Source organism: Nyctereutes procyonoides, unplaced genomic scaffold (genome assembly GCF_905146905.1).
Source record: "Nyctereutes procyonoides isolate TBG_1078 unplaced genomic scaffold, NYPRO_anot_genome, whole genome shotgun sequence".
Taxonomy (NCBI): Eukaryota; Metazoa; Chordata; class Mammalia; order Carnivora; family Canidae; genus Nyctereutes; species Nyctereutes procyonoides.
In genome coordinates this window covers 60358532-60375634 of record NW_026575140.1, presented here as the reverse complement: position 1 = coordinate 60375634, position 17103 = coordinate 60358532, and the positions used below count along the sequence as shown (strand labels likewise).

Below are 17103 nucleotides of genomic sequence, written 5' to 3'. Positions count from 1 at the left end.
CACAGCCTAGGTCACCTTCTGGAGCCCAGCTGCAAGGGAGGCTGGGGATTTGAGATCTAAAGCAAGACAAGCTATTCCAACAGTGATGAGTGACCAAAAATATGACCAGTGTCCACTGTATTACAGCAGTACAGATAGGAGAGAAATCTGAAATATGCTCCCAGAGATAGTGTCTGGTTCTCAGGGAACTTGCATCCTTGAGGAAGAGACTAACAATAAGCATATAAATGACCCTAATGACGGATAGTGCTAGATGCTACAAAGACACATAAAACTGTAAGGTGGGTGTCTAAGACAAGCTTTTCTGAGCTGAGCAAACACCTACATGGCATGAGGGGCAACCAGCAGAGTCCCTGAGGTAGGAACTGATTTGTCATTTCTAAAAAAAATAAAGGCAGCTGGGGCTAAGTAAGTGAACAGGGAGAGGGTAGAAAACAGGGCTGGAAGAGCACTGGGGCCATATGGTGTAGGGCCACGATTCTGGCCTCTGGAAAGTGGCAAGGGAACAGCATGATCGTTCAGTATTCTAGAACGATCATGCTGGCTGGCTGCTGTGAGAAGAGGGTGGAATCAGGTGAGCAAACAATCAAAGTATGGGCAAGTGGATCAGGTCCACCTGATTTCTGGGGAGAAGTGAGACATGGAGAGAATTTTGAGAGATGAGTGAAAAGTACCCAGGAAAGGAGGTCAAGAGGCATCCTGGCAAAGGGAAGAGCAGGAGCAAATGCACAAGAGCATGGAAGGCCCTGGAATATTTGCAGAATGCTGAGGAGCCTGGTGAGGTTCCAGAGACAATAGACATCTAGGTCTCCTAGACTGCCAAGGCCTCCAGTGCTGCTCTATGTGAGTAACTCCTCACTCACCAAAGTAAAGTGCAGTGATGGGGGCAGAGCCAGACACGAAGCTGGGGACAGATCTTCCCCAGGGAGTCCAGGCCTCCCCTAGGACTTCTACAAGTGCAGGAAGGTCATAGTTCCTTGCCCTTCCACCACTCCCTCCTTAGACTGGAGGAAACTGTGGGCCAACCCAGTCCTGTGCCGTTACCATCAAAGCAAAGCTGGTAGTGTGGAAATCAGATAACAGGCAAGATCTAAGGGTGTCAATGTCATTCCCAGGAGAAAATGCCAAGTGACATCTTGTCTTCTATACTTTCTCATCTCTTCTGGAGGCAAGTTATGTTCCAGTCCAGACTCCCAGGGACACATACCCTGAGCCCTAAAGGAAGCATTCGAAGTAGGCTGGCCAGAAGAATAAGAGGAGAGTATTTCAGAAGAGAGAACAATACGCAAGTGCCCAGGAACCAGAAGCACCCGCGTCCATGGTCAGGCAAACCGGGGCAAGAAAGGCCGGTTGGACTCAGGTTGTGAAATCCTTGGCTGATGGGCTAGACAATCACCTGAGCAACTGATTCTCAAACCAGATTCCCCACTTGGGTAAAGAAATCAAAACCTCAATGTGCAGTGTATGCTTTAGTCTGCGTGGATGCCAGGGAGTATGTGCTGGCTGGCTCCCATCCACAGATGGAAATCTTCAGATTGAGGGCAGATTGCCCCATTTAGTCTCTACTATCAGTCCTGTTCTTACTGGTAGACTTATCTGAGGCCTAAAAGTCCTATCTGTCCTCACAGTTTTGGGAATTTAGCTGCAATGATGTGGCCTTTATATCATAAAATCTGGGTCAGATGTCAAAGATCTGCACATGTAGAGGGTTGCAGGCAGGGGCTCACCGCCATTTCAAGCACCCTGGACCCTCTGTCCTTCCGCCCAAAGCGGGACCTGGGCTGCTCTGCACCTCAGCTGTGGGTGTCTCACGTCCCTCCCCGGGTCTGAGCAAGAACCAAACGCGGGCCTGGGAAGCACTGCAAGTGAGCAGGGGCTGCGAGGGCTTCGGAGGGACTTGGCCAAGCACTACCCAGGTCAGGTTCTGCCATGCGCGCAGGGCCCCGGGAAGGAGGCCCAGGTGCAGGAGGCGGGGCCAGGCATCAGGTGCACTGTGGGGTACAGGTGCCACTCTGCGCCCCCCCCCCCCCCCGTCTGCCCTCAGCGGACAGCGGGTATGGGCACAGTGTCAGCCTCCCAACACCTTTAAGGAAACACCTACATCCATGCCCTCCAGCTCTTTTCCTGCAAGCAGATTCCTCGAGGGCGTTTGTTAGCAGGACAGGCCTTTCCCGAAAGCATATGGCCGAGCGGGCTTCCCCAGAAGGGCCCACGGCTGTGCTCCGCGTGCATCTGAGCGCTTACCGTGCACATCTCCCGCCCCAACTCGGCCTGGGTCACCACAGAGCTCCCGCGACCCCTGCGACCCTGCACAAGTCCCGCCCATCCGAGCTCTGCTCCTCTCAGCCCCGGCCCTCCCGCCACGATCAAAGGCTTCCTTCCGGGCCTCGCGAGGCCCATCCCCAGGGCCGGGAGAGGCCGGGCTCCGGCTCTGCTCAGCTGCAACCGGACCGCGGCTTCCGACGAGAAAAGAAACCCCGCCACCCGCCGGGGCCTGTCAGTCAGCCAGCCAGGCCCCGCCCCTTCCGGGCCTGGCCCTCCTCTCGGCCTCGCCCCGCCCCGCCCGCTTCCCGGACAAGCCCCGCCCTCGCCTCCTGGCCACGCCCCTCACATAGGCAAAGCCCCGCCTCCTCGCGCCGGCTCCTCCTCCCCCCGCCCCGCGCGCCGCTTCGCCGCCCCACCTCAGCCGCGGCCCACGCCGGCCCCGCCCCCTCGCCCGGCCCCGCCCCCTCGCCCGGCCCCGCCCCGCCCGTCGCCCCAGGCCGGCTCCCGCGCCCTATTTGGGCATCGGGGGGCCGGCGGCGGGAGGCGGCGCGGCGGACGCTGGGTCGGGGAGCCGCGAGGCCGCCGCGTCCAGCCGTCGGAACAATGGGAGTGGGCGCGCGCGGGGCCTGGGCGGCGCTGGTCCTGGGCGTGCTGCTGATGCTGGCGCTGCTCAAGGCGGCTGTGGACAGCGCGGGCCTGGACGGTAGGTGCGGGCGGGCGGGCGGGCAACCTGAGGCTCCGGCGGGCAGGGCGCGCCACCTGCGGGTCCGCAGGGGCGGGGCGGGCCCCCTCCCCCTCCCCCCTCCCTAAACCCGCGTGTGGACGCGGGCCGGGGAGCCTCGGATGGGCCCCGTGGAGCCCGGACGCCCCAGGCGCGGGAAGGGGGAGCCGTGGGGCGCTCCCCGCCCCGCCACGGGGGCACCTGCCGCGGCGCACCTGCGGCGCACCTGGGGTGGGGGCTGCCTGGGGTGCGCCCCGCGCGGTGGTGCAGCGGTTCCGGGAGGCGGCGGGGGGGGGGGTCTGGAAAGTCCCGGAGGAAGAGTCTGGGGGCTGGAGGGGCTCGGGGAAGAGTCTGGGGGCGGGGGTTTCTCGGGGAAGAGCCTGGGGGGCGGGCGGCTCGGGGAACAGTCTGGGGGGGCTGTGAACCTCGGTTCCTTTGGTCAGCGATTGGAGCTGCTGGCCACCATAATGGCCGGTAAACTACGGTAAGTTATTTTAAGTGACTCGAGTTTTCCCTACTTTTAAGTTCTGTCCACTGGCTGTTTGTTGAACCTTAGAGGAGTTTTATCCAGGAAAAGATAAAGACCTCAGTTCAGGCACATCACCTGCTTTGCTTAGAATAATCCGGGTGAAAGAGACAACAATTTTCCTTTGTTTTGCTCATTTTGTTGTTCTTTGGCTTTGCTGAATTGTGCACGTCAGAAGTCGGCTTTGCAGACCCGATTCTGAAATTATTTGAGAAAACAATGATAAGCAAATCACATCTATCCTATTTTCAACAGATTGTAAGGTGAACAATCTGGAACCAAATCAGTCTATTTTGGTGCTAATTTTAAACCAATATTTTTAGGGGAAAGTCTCCTTTTTTGTTATTTTGTGAAAGTAAACCTTTTTCTTGTCTCTCTGATGAATTACTGATTAGAGAAACTAAGTGTCCTTGCTTTACTTTTTTTTCCCCTAATAACACAGATTTTTTTTTGCCCTATTTTAATACTCACTGTTATGTTTATTAAAGTCTCGCTAGAGGTTAATGCTATTTGGAAATCTTGGAATGAATGCTCCATTAAAGGAGAGCCTTCATTTCATGAACGAATATAGCCAACATGAGCTGGAATCCATTTCTACCAACTCTAATGTCACTTTGAAATTAGAATAGAAGGTTCTGTAGAGAATTTCTCACAACAAGTATCATTATGAAATTCAGTAACTTTTAACAATAATACAAGGGCTTATACAGTATTTTTTACTAGACACCCTTCCTGTGTATTCCCCATTATGCTAATTTAGGCCCACATATCATGCCATTGGATCCTTGCAGTATTATTCTCACTTTATAAATGGAAAAAACTGAGGCTTAAAAATTGCCTAACTTTTTCAATGTAAAACAGCTATTACATGTTTGATTTCAGAGATTAAAATCCCAACTCTCAATTTGCCATTTTGCCACTCAAGCCATTTTAGGTGGTGTTGGCTATTCAAGTAGATAATGCTTAAATGTATAATCTGCTATTCCCCAGAATATTGTAGGAGAAGATAAGAACATGGAGATTCTTTTTTTTTTTTTTTTTTAAATATCCTGCACAGTCTGCTGTGTAGCTTCAAAAATATCCTTAGCTGGAGGAGTGAGGGAGGTGATGAGCAGGTGAGCAAAGCAGTGAGCAGGATTGATATTGGCAGTGCAGGAAGACATGGTGTGGGGGTGGGGTTATTCAATCAGGACCTTTGGTGGCAAGTGGCCAAAACCCACCTGGAACAACCTTAGTGGAAAGCAGGGACTTTACTTGGTCTGCCACTGGAAGTCCAGGGTGACTTCAGAAATGCACTACCAAGTGTTCCAATAGGGCACCAGGAAAAAGCCATTTCCACTCCCTTGATTACACTTGTCAGCTCCCAGGGGAGCTGAGCCATTGTTCAAGTGTTGTCAGCCTGTTGGTGGGGATGATAGTAGGGTTTAGGGAGGGACTTCAAGTAGCAGGGACTTTCTAAAGTGAGTCCCAGGCGCCAGGCACCATCACAGTGGGCAGTTAGGAGAGTAAATTAATCTCTAGTCGGTGCCACTTGATGAATGTAAGTTTCTTCTCTTCCATTTAGTGCATCGTTGTATGTTAATACTTAGTCTCTGTCAAGTAAAGCATCATCCTCTTTATAGTTGGATGTCCTGGTATTCTTTGTCTCCTAGGATACAAAACCAGTGCCTACCCACAGTAGGTGCATCGTAATTGATTTGAAAAGGAGAAAGGCTCTAAAAGAAGAAAGGTCCTAGAGCTACAAAGATCATCAGCTTTTGTCTCCTTTTTCAAACAAAAAAGGTTGCTGGGACATAATATATCCTGAGTGATGACAGCAGGGAGAGAGAGGAGGCTCCTGCTGTGGTCTAGGCAGAGGGCTGTGGCACATTGGCCCATGTATAAGTGCATGGATTCCTTTTGTGTTTGGCGGGGGGGGGGGGGGGGCGTGGTGGGGTGGTGACACTGAACAATCACCTGCGAACAGACTGGAGGAGAGAATGGGGACACACAGGAATCGAGGATGACCTCTTGGTGTGGGGACTGAACAGTTGGTAATTCCACCACCGAGAAGCCTGGGAGAGAAGCAAGTTTATAGTAGAAAATCAGCCCTTTCTTTTGGCACTTCCACATATAGGCTTTGTAGTCAAACACCTTGGTCCAAGTCCAGGCTCTGCCACATACTAGCTAGGTGGCCTTCTCTGGGCCTCACTTTCCTGTCACTGCAAAGTGGTATATTCCTGTCTCAGAATTGTTGGCCAGGCTAAGTGAGCTAGTGCAAGTTACATGCTCCCCAGGAGGCCTGGTGTGGTGGAAGCTCTTTATAATACTGGCAAGTACTTGATGCCAGCTGTTGCATACAGCAGGTATGCACTCGATGCCAGCTGCTGCATATAGCAGGTATACACTCAATGCCTGCTTCTGCCTCCAGTAGGCTGGTACACAAAGCCTAGAGTCATCCCTTCACGAATCCCTAAAGTAAGGGTTGCCCTTAGAGGCATCAGTAAAGGGTCATCTCATTCTAGCAGAGTCATGACCTTGATCTTCTTCATGTTTAATCTTCAAACCACATCCTTTGTGATAAATGGAATAATTGCATTAAGAGGAAAAAATTTGCACAGGGTAAAGATAGGTCCTTCAAAGTTGTTATTTCTTACATTGTAGTTTGAGAGGCTTTTGGGTTAGGGAGTACTACCTTTGTGAATAATACACTTATTCTCTTCCCATATGCTACATATATTCAATATCCCATTATACAAAGACCCAGATTGAGTAAACCACTCTGAAAAGTTGCTTAACTGGGGCATAGAATTCTTCTGAAGTTTTTCCAAATCTTAAGGTACTAATCAAAAATTAAAAGAATCCTACTTCTATAAAAAGGCTTGCAATTAAAAATGAAAATACATAATGAATATATATTACGTATAAAGAATATAACATCACCATCAGGAAAATGAAAATCAAAACCACAAGGAAATATCATTTCACACCTGTCAGAATGCTAGAATAAACAAGAAACAACAGGTGTTGGTGAGGATGTGGAGAAAGAGGAACTCTCTTACACTGTTAGGAATGCAGTGGTGTAGCCACTGTGGAGAACAGTGTGGAGGGTTCTCAGAAATAGAGCTACCTTGTGATCCGGCAGTTCTACTTCTGGGTGTGTATTCAAAGAAAATGAGGACAGTTATTTGAAATGATATGTGCACCCATGTTTATTGCAGCATTATTTACAATGGCCCGAATATGGAAGCCACCGAGTGTCCCCTGGTAGGTGAGGGGGTCAGGGAACATTACTGGATTATAAAAGGAATGAAATCCTGCCATTTGCAACAATGTGGCTAGAGCTAAAGGGTATTATGCTAAGTGAAATAAGTCAGAGAAAGACAAACACCAGAAAGACAAACACTTCACTCAGATGTGGAGTTTAAGGAAAAATGAACAAACAGAGAAACAAACTCTAAAGTATAGAGAACAAACTAGTGGTTGCCAGAGGGGAAGTAGGAAAGCAACAGAAAGTCCTACCCACTCATCTTGTGTCCATGGTATGAAGTTAAGGGTCTGCGTGGTAAGAGGCCCCGGGTGCTGAGCGTAGAAGGGGCCCTCACAGGTGGTCGGCTGTGCCCCCGAGAGCGGAGCTGCCCGTGCAGCACGTGTCCTTGTGTGGGCGAGCGCACTGCAATAGCCAGCCCACGGTCAGTACCACGTAGGCCCCGTGTGTTCTGCCCTGAAAACCCCGGTAAGATAGTCCCGTGCTCCCTGGCAGTTGAAGGTGTTTCCCAGCAGCAGTGGCCGAGGCAGAACCTGCGTGCAATGCTGTGCCTTCCCGCACGCCCCACCACACCCAGCGGCCGGCGTCCTTCGATGTTGGATGCTTTTTCATCACAGGATGTGTTTTGTTTTTATAGGATTTCTAAACACAAAGAATTCTGTGCCTTCAGGAAACCACAGTGCTAACCCAACAGGTGAGTTTAAGAAGGTTTGAGCAATAGATGTCACCTGTCTAGGATGCAGCAGGTCGAAGGGGCTGGGCAGGTACAGGAAGCTGTGCCCCGACTTGTGGGCACCATGGCTGCTGGTTCCCGAAGCCCTGTGGCTTCCGTCCGGGTGGCCATCCCAGGCATCGTAAGAGCAGCTGCCGCGTGGATCATCGTTCTCCGCCTCACCCAGTGTGAGTAACGCTGAGTCTTTCCGTCTGAGCATCCTGGGCTTCCACCCTGAGTTTCCAAGCCCATTTTTAGGCGCAAAGGCTTTGTCCGCCGCATGTAGATTAGGAATAGGACTCCCGGCATCTGCCAGCCTATGGGTGGGACAGGCCACCCTCACTGGTCAGCGGGGACCACCTCCAGGGAGCCTGCCAGAGTTTCGCATACTGTGTGGCTCCCCTGCCTGCACAGTCTGGGACAGAGGGTGTCCCCTTGGGAGGCCTGAGGCCACAGGGGGAAGGAGGTCCGCAGTCAGCCACCGCATGCGTCTGCCCATCTCCTTCTCTGGGTGCTGAGCTGGACGTGAGGAAAGGGCACACGCGCCTGTCACCAACCCTGTTTGTCTGCCCGACACTCACCAAGTGTCCCCCATGTGCCGAGGCATTGTAGGGCTGAGGTACCAAGTTGTCCTGGCCTGGCTCCTGGGAGTCGTCATGGACTTTTTGTCTTATTTCTCTGTGGGAGAGTACACACAACAGGACACCAGCCAGGGAGCCTTCCGCAGTGCACATTTGGGCGGCAAGAGCACTCACAGTCCTGTGCCCCCTGTGCCACATTGTTGGCAGCATCTCACACTCTGCCCACCTCACATTCTCACCCTCATCCCCACTTCTCAGCATCTCTGCCATGGCTCCTGGCTTCCATCTGAATCGAGAACCTTCTATTTCAGCTTTCCTGATTCTGCAGCAAAGTTTTCATTTGGGGAGAAGAGACTAGAGCGGTTGCTGCAAACTGTAATAATGATTATTGCCAGGCACATAAGGGAGTGTTTTTAAAAACATCTTGTTAGATTATTAGGTGTCTTTTACTGAGAGCCTACAATGTGGGAGAAACTTTTCACACGTTTGCTAACTGAGCAGTGCTGAGCTGGGGATGGTTCTGCATCACACGGATGGAGCGAGCAGACACCCAGACTGGTTAGGACCCTGCCCAACGTCACACAGCATGCTCGGGATTTGATTCCAAACCTGTGCCCCTTCACCACGTTTCCTGAAACTGTGGTGTGGTCTTACCTTTGGAAATGTTTTTCAGTGGAGAAGTCCCACCACTAGCAGTTGTCAACAGTTGTCAGAGATTAACACGGTACTTCACCTCCAGGGTCCATGTGATGATTCCAGATGCCCCGTCTAGCACTCGGAAATTCACAGGAAAAAAAAAAAAAGAAAGCATTGCCTCAAAACGTTTTCCTAAAGACAGCAGATAATACAGTAATAAAAACTTCGTGTAACACTTCCCACAACCGTTACAGTATTCTTCTTATATCCTCTTTGAATCTTGAAAATTCTTAGGTAACATGTTGAATGTGTGTATTTTTGTAGGACATGATGCTTAGTTTTTTGTCTTTTGTGGTAACAGGCCCTTCTCATGTGGAAACACTGTTTTTGAACATTACCAATTTTTGGTGATGTTGGTCTAATGTGGTTTATTTGGCATCACTTCCAAAATGATAGTCACATTTTTCTTTGGCAAACTCCTGTGTTCTGTTACTGGAGGCATACGGACCTGGGAAGCATGCAAACCGCCCACAGTCCTGCTGGCAGCATTGTTGCCTATTGCTTTTATAGGGCTCACCACGTTGGGTTCAGCAAATGTTCTTTCCCTGTTTTGTTTGGTTTTTGGTCTCTATCTAATTTCCTTGAGAGTGGGACCCATGACTTACTCATCCTAACACCGGGCCTGGTACACAGAAGGGAATGCACGTGTTGGTTAAGCTGAACTGAAGAACAAGTGCATATTTTACTCCCAACTCACTTTATGGACGAGCCACTGTGTGTGGTTTGCAGACATACCTGGTCCATGCTCCAGTGTGACCCATTATTACAGCTGTTTTGTCGTCATCATTGTTTGAACAGTGGGATGGATACTTGAGGTCAGAGAAGCAGGAGTTGAGGTCACCCTCCCGTTGTACCACTCTGTTATATGTAAGCGTGTGTTTCCTTTTATGCCCTAATCGTTATCTGAGGATAGCCATATCTTTGACCTTCTATGCGGGGCCTTATTTAGTTTTAGTAATTATACAGAAATTTTTTCACTTGGGGGGTGGACAAAAAGACCACAGGATTACCCAAAATGTAATCATGATTATTGTTGGGTAGTTATGAGAGGAGTTTTTTAAAAATGTGTTTTACTAGATCATTTGCACATTTTCAGCTTATAGAGAAAATAATTTTTCCCACTTTAGATGTAGTCAGAGGGCTTCGATTTTAGGGTCTGTGGATGGATGAATTTATTTTTTACGGTGTAAGGATGTCACATACCCAGATTTTTTTTCATAACAGATTTGGGCAAAGATACAAGAGAATGTGACATGGTTCAGAATGGACAGCATTTCTCATCCGTAGCCAGAACTCTGAGCCAGTAACTCAAATGCCCTCTCCTTGACCTCTTATCACTGATGCTTCCCAAGAAGAGGAATCCGAGAGGTGGAAGGGATGACTGGGGGGAAGGCCCTCTCTCGGGCATAATTTGAACCAGGCCAGTTTCAGAGCAGTCCATTACCCTCAATGTCCCATGTGTACAGAATGGCTTCTGGCGTGGTAGCCCACCCTTGGTTCCACCATTTTGGCCTCTTGTTGGTGTGGTTTTATCCACAGATGTGGCAGGACTATAGCAATTTTGAGCAGATGGACTTGGCTTGGGCTCAGACTTCAGCAGCTTCCCTAACTGCTCTGAAAAACTCGCTTGTTCTTACAGAACCACATCCGTTTCTCCAGGACTGGTTATTGTGTTCAACACATGTTTCTGGGATGGCATTTAAAAATGAATGGTAACTTTTAACATCATCAGATGTTGTCTTAAGGAATGCAGAGTGGAAAATCTTGCAATATTATGTTCATTGAACAGATGTTTGTTTTGTCTGCCCACTGCACCAGGCACTGTTTTAGTCTCAGGCAGGAAGTGGTGAATAAGACAGGTGAGTCCCTACTCCCATAAAGGGTACCACACCAGCAGATACAGACTAAGGAGAGAAACAACTAAGGAACTCAGGGTCAGGTGGTGATTGACAAAAATAAATGGCGTAGACTGAATATATACACAAGTCAACTGGGAAACGTGGCAAAAGCCTGGGAAGGGTTACTTCAGATGAGGCTGTTGGGGAGGAGCCGCCATCTGACAAGACTATGATGGGAGGGAGGACAGCCCTGTGGATACGGAGTGGAGGGCACTGCAGGTAGACAGATGCCCTGAAACAGGACTGGGCCTCTCGTGTGCAGGGACATGGGCAGGTCATGGGCTGGCACAGTGGTGGCACGAGTTACATCATTACATGTAGGAGAGGAGGAAGTGAAAACCATGTTTCAGATGCACTATGATATTTTGAGATGTCAAAAATATAGTAGAGCAGGGGTGCCTTGGTGGCACCGTCAGTTCAGCATCTGACTCTTGTGTGACTCTTGATTTCAGCTCAGGTTGTAATCTCAGGGTCCTGGGATTGAGTCCTGCATTGGACTCCCTCTCAGTACAGTCAGCTTGGGATTCTCTCCCTCTCTCTCTCTGCCCCTCCCCCATCTCATGCATGCTCACTCTCGCTCTTTCTCTGAAATGAATAAATAAATCTTAAGCGTGTGTGTGTGTGTGTGTGTGTGTGTGTGTAGTAGAGGAGACCAGAAATGTGGATTCTGGCCACTATGTTCACTTTTCTGGGTCTTTCTTGTGCGAGGGGTAGTAGGGTGGTTAGCTCTCAGGCATTAAAATGCTCCAGTGTTTCTGGATCACTGTGCACCCCAAAGACTGCAGGTGCAATGGTGAGTTGGAACACTCTTGGTGTTTTCTTCACTGAAGCATGCCTCTGTCCTAAACTAGTAGGAGCCAAATGAGATGCTCCCAGTTCACATCAGAAAGTGCCGCTCTATTTTATTGTGATGTGAATAAGAGAAAAAGAACAGTTTGAGGAATATTAGAATGCAAAGGCAGGAAGAACAAAAGACGGTATAGAAGACAAACTTGCACTTGTCTACCCTCCCAGCACCTGCCCCATGAAAGGGTTGACCCTGGGCAGAAGGCTGGCTCCCAGACTGCGGTGTCCCATCTGTAATGCCCGTGAAAGTCAGGGTCATGTACACTGGGGTGCAGGAAGGCCCTTCCAAGCCCGAGCTTGGGGATCCAGCCCATGGGACTCATTTTACCTTTTTTGATCCATAGAAAGCTGGTAGGCTTGCTCCGGGCTCCCCCGACATCTGTCAGACTCATTGATGGCTCCACCCTCATGTGCGGCAGTACAAGGGGATTTCTCAAGAATGTTCCCAGGTATACAAAGGTGTCTCTTCCAGAGACATGGATATGCTTCCTAGAGTGTCCCAGAGGGGTGTCGGGCACTTACTTGGGCTTTGGCATCTCACCCTTTTGTTCATCTATTATCTTACTTTTTCTTACAATGTAATTTCTTCACAACTAATTATAAAATACAAGGAAGGCACATACGTGATGAAAAATTTCATGCAGTGCGTAACCATACGCAATACGCGCTTCCAGCCTTCCTGTGGGCACTGAGCCCCACCCAGCCCTATTCCCAGGTGCGCTGTTACAGCTCAAAGCCCAATTCCTTACTTTCACCCAGAGATCCTCTCCTGTGTTTATCCCTGTTTTTTTTTTTAATTTTTTAAAATTTATTTATGATAGTCACAGAGAGAGAGGGGCAGAGACACAGGCAGAGGGAGAAGCAGGCTCCACACGCCGGGAGCCCGATGTGGGACTCGATCCCGGGTCTCCAGGATCGTGCCCTGGGCCAAAGGCAGGTGCCAAACTGTTGCACCACCCAGGGATCCCTGTGTTTATCCCTGTTAATGGAACCACCATCATATGGTGTCTATAGCCAGAAATGTCACCAGTTTCACATGGATCCTTCCAAAAATTCATGCAAGCATAATTCATCTATAGTGTAGACGCTTGTTATTAACATAAATGTGTAATGCTGAGTGTACTATGCTCTGCCAAGTTGGTCTCACCTAAACCTCATTGCTCCTCGAGGCTGATTGCTCTTCCTCATCCTCAGCCACGTGCTCTTCCATGGAGCAGATGCAGCATAACGCACTCACCCAGCCCCCTGTTGATGCACATGTAGGTTATTTGCAGCCTTTGCTGTGTCGAGTGGGGCTGCAGTGAGTGTCCTCCCTGGTCCACCTTGGTATACCTCTGCAAGGGCTCTTTTCTAGTGGTGGAGTTGCTGAGTCACATGGTGTATTATTTTAACTGGGTATGTTGCTAAATTTTCTTCCAAGAACATAACACATGTTTACTCCCACTGGCAGTAAAAGGGACCTGTTTCCTACAGACTCAGTGGCACTGGGAAATAGCAAACATTTTACTATTTGCTAAACTAAGATGTGATTAATAAACATGTCCTGTTTGGAGTTAGTCTCAACTCAGTTGAAGGAATCTATTTTCATATTGATTTGGAGGGCTTTTGGGGGGTTCTTTTAAAAAAACCACTTCTTTAAGATATATTTCACATACTGTACAATTTCAAGTGTACAATTTGGTGGTTTGTGGTATATTCACAGATATGTATGGCCATCATCACAGCCCACTTTAGAGCATTTTCATGTCTCAGAGACAGATCCTATAGTGGTGACCCCCTCATCCACCAGCCGAACCCCTGCCCTAAGCAACCACTGATCTGCCTCTGTCTCTGGATTTCCTCCCAGACTTTGATGGGTGTGGAATCCTGTGGTATGTGTCTTCAGTGGGCAAAGTTTCCAAGGTTCATCCAAGTTGTAGTGCATCTTGTATGCCCGAATGCTATTGCTCCTGCATTCATGTCGATGGACACGTGGGCTGTTTCTGCATTTCAGCTGTTGTGACACAACTATAAACGTTGGTGGACATGTTTTGGTGGAAGTCTGTGCGTGGGCGTGTCACTTGGGAGAGTTGATGGGTCACAGGAAAGTACTGTGCTTAAGGACCTGCCAGGCTGTGCCCACCACTGCCGCTGCACCTTCAGTTGCGCCGGCAGCGAATGACAATGTTGCGACGGTTTGAGTCTGCCTGTCCTCGTGGGTATGGGCGATACTGAGATTTGTAAGAAACATGTATTGGGTCATTCAGATGGCCAGAATATATTCCCCATGTGTATTTGGTCATCGTCTGTGGTTCTCCTGGCGGCCAGCTCCTAAAACCGTGGAGTTTCCTAGAGTTTCCTAAGCCTTAAGAGTGGTCAAGTTATTTTTTGTTACACTAATGAGGTGATCCTAGGGCACAGGGCAAAGGTGGGGCTGGACCAGCCACTGGGTTAAATGGTTGGTGCTCCGCCCACCCATAGCCCTCCAAACTCTGGGGGGAAAGGGGGAGCTGGAGATTCAGCGGCCCATAGCTAATGACTTGGGCACAACTGTGTGGTGAAGCCTCCATAAAAACCCAGACAGCTTGGGGAGAGCTTCTCATTGGTCAACAGGTAGGGATGCAGGGAGAGTGGCACCTGCTGAGGGCCTGGAAGCTCTGCCCCTTTCCCCTGACTCATCCTTGTCCTCCAGCCCTCCTCCCCCCCACTCCCCGCACCTGTTCTACTCTTCCTCTGGCTGCTGCTTCATGTCCTTAGTCCCTGAGCTGTAAGCCACTCTAGCAAAGGAAGGTAACCTGAGGTCATTGGAACCTCTCAGCTGCAGCAGGTGCTCAGAAGCACAATGACTGGGGTGCAGGAGGGGGCTTGTGGGTGTTGTGGGGGGCCATGCCTTCAGCCCTGGAATCTGATGCTGTCTCCAGGTAGGTAAGTGAGGACAGTTCTCAGACACCCCGCTGCTGTCCCAACAGTTATAGGGACCCTCTCACCCTGAGTTGGGATTGGGAACCCCATGTTAGTGGGAAACCACATCTCATTGTGGCTCTAATGGCCTTCTCCTCATGGACTAGTGGGGGTGAGCATCTTCTCACATGTTCATTGGTCAGTGGTACATCATGGAGAGAAGTCTGTTCGCATCCTTGCCCACTAGTTAACTAGGTTGTCCTTTCAGTACCTTGTCTGTGCTGCCTCATTTTTTTATGACTATGAAAATAGCACATAGTTTGGACATATATTTTTTAAATCATTTAATTTAGTCTCACCGAGTATTTTTAGTTTTTTTAGAATTCAAACTTAACTACATGGACATCGTTTCTTAAAGAGGGAACTAACCCTCTTGTATAAAACCCATCCCTGGGGAACAACTAGTTAAAAAATGACAAATTGAGTGTATTCCAAGTTTGGTTAAGAACTGGTTTGACTGCTTTCACCCTACAGTGAATTTGATTTGCTGGAGTTTTGTGCCCCCACCTCCTGGTTACATGTGCTCTCTGACATTTTGTGACATTTTGAAGAAGACAGAATTATTGCTTTGCTCTTCAGTGAACTCGGGCCAGTTATTTAACCTCTTTATGCCTCACTTCCTTCTAGAGGAAAAAAAGCTGGTAAAATACAGGTGTTTCCTGGGACAAATGAGATAATAGGTAGAGCACCTGCCTTTCATACAGCTCCTGGCACAAACTAAAAACTAAATGTGCTCCTCCTTGCTCTCTGGTCACAATGACCTTCTGTTGGTCCCTCCTGTGTTCACCTTCTCTGCCAAGGGGCCTTTGCACATGCTCTTCTGGTTCTCTGAAGAGCTCTTCCCTCTTGCCTCTGCCTGGTTAACACCCATTCAGCTTCCCATTTCTGTGCAAGCTTCTCTGGGTTCCAGACCCACAGAGGACGCTCTCTACCTGATGGTTTAAGTCTGCCTCAGCAAACAAGTCAGCTCTGCCAGGGGCTTGCTGGCTTCAGGTACCATCTCGTTCCCAGTGCTCTGTGTTTGCTGAAACAAGGAGAAACATGCTCAGGGAGGAGGAAGTCAGTTTCCAGTCTCCAGCCTCACCTGTGAGATTCCTGGAAGCTCCTTTGTCAAGATAAATCACGCCCAGCACTCCCCGCAGTGTGCTGGGAATTGGAAGGAGGGCCTTTCCCTCCACGGTGACGAGGAACAGGGCTTCAGTGTTAATGGGAGACTTGCTGCACTTGTGTAACTGTGACCCAGGGGAATGCTGTTTTCTTGGCTTGTGTTCTGATGAAGCCTCACAGCAAAGCCTGATGTGATGTGCAGGGAAGTGGTCAGATGGGCCGCTCAGATCGAAGAGGATGGCAGGGACCTGGCCTGGCTTACCAGGGCCGTGATGCTGAGCTGGGGGTACTGGGGTTCAGCCCGGTGACCTTGTGGCTGTGCCCTGACCTGAAGGAGTGGCATGAAGGTGATGTGGGGGCTGGGGGTTTGGGGTCTAATAGCGCCGTGGGAAGCCACTGCAGGTTTTGAAACAAATCTGCCCAAGTGGGATACAGGTCTGGATGGCAGTGACAGAGATGGAGAGGAGGTGCTGGCTGGCTGGATGCAGCAGGTGTGCAGAGGGGGCAGCTGGCAGCTGGGTATTGGGGTTGGTGCTCAAGTGGTTTTTGGCCAGTAAAACCAGACACCTGGCACTGTGGGCCTCAGGATTATCACAGGTGGAGAAGTGAGGCCTGAGGACAGCAGAGAGATGCCTGCAGGATGTAAGGCAGGGGGGCAGTATCCCAGTGGGGACGGCCTCGTGAGGATGACAGGCCGCAGGACTGCACTTAGGTCATGTGGGGAGTGAGAGGATGCCCCCGTATTGTGCTTCCTGGTCCCAGAGCAAGATGGTGTGTCAGTGTGGAAATCCTGCAGTTTGAATGGTCGGCAGCCCACTTATCAGATATAAATCTGGGGGAATAAATCTCAGACATGGTCATCTGTTGGTTACATTATTCCATTTTTATTTTATTTATTTTTCTCATTAAACTTTTGTTTTAGTGGGTCTCAAAATTCTGTGACAGATTTTTGGTCAAATTGTTTCCATTAAAAAGTACTGATTTAAAAAACTAATAACTTAAAACTGCCACACACGCACAGAAAAAAAAATGGACCACAAAACATTCTCCTTTCCTTCTGAAGGTTTTACGATGCATTATCATTAACCAGTCTTTACTATTAAACTTAAATGGCCAGTTGACACATAGTTCTTTTTTTTTTTATTTTTTTGAAGAGTTTATTTATTTATTCATGAGAGACACAGAGCCATAGACAGAGGGAGAAGCAGGCTTCATGGAGGGAGCCCTATGTGGGACTCGATCCTGGGACTCCAGGATCACACCCTGCGCCAAAGGCAGATGCTCAACCACTGAGCCACCGAGGTGTCCCTTGACACACAGTTCTGAGACCGTTCTTCCACCACTGATTAAGACTGGGGCGGCAGGTATTGGGGATAATATTCATTTAGCCTTCTGAGCTTTCTGGGCAGACTTGGTGACTTTGCCAGCTCCAGCTGCCTTCCGGTCCACTGCTTTGATGACACCCACAGCAACCATCTGTCTCACATCACGAACAGCAAAACGGCCCAGAGGAGGATAGTCAGAGAAGCTCTCAACACACATAGGTTTGCCAGGAACCATATCA

The 17103-nt window shown here is 49.5% G+C and overlaps 1 protein-coding gene across 1 annotated transcript in view; it reads left to right on the top strand.

Annotated features, from left to right (window-relative positions):
• Positions 1–2735: 2735 nt before the first annotated feature.
• Positions 2736–17103, top strand: part of TMEM123 (transmembrane protein 123) — a 60042-nt gene continuing 45674 nt past the window's right edge. Inside the window, exons 1-2 of the mRNA XM_055304758.1 lie at positions 2736–2968; positions 7397–7453. Of these exons, the coding sequence (XP_055160733.1) occupies positions 2869–2968; positions 7397–7453 (157 nt within the window). The 5' untranslated portion in view covers positions 2736–2868. The remainder of the gene's footprint in view (positions 2969–7396; positions 7454–17103) is intronic.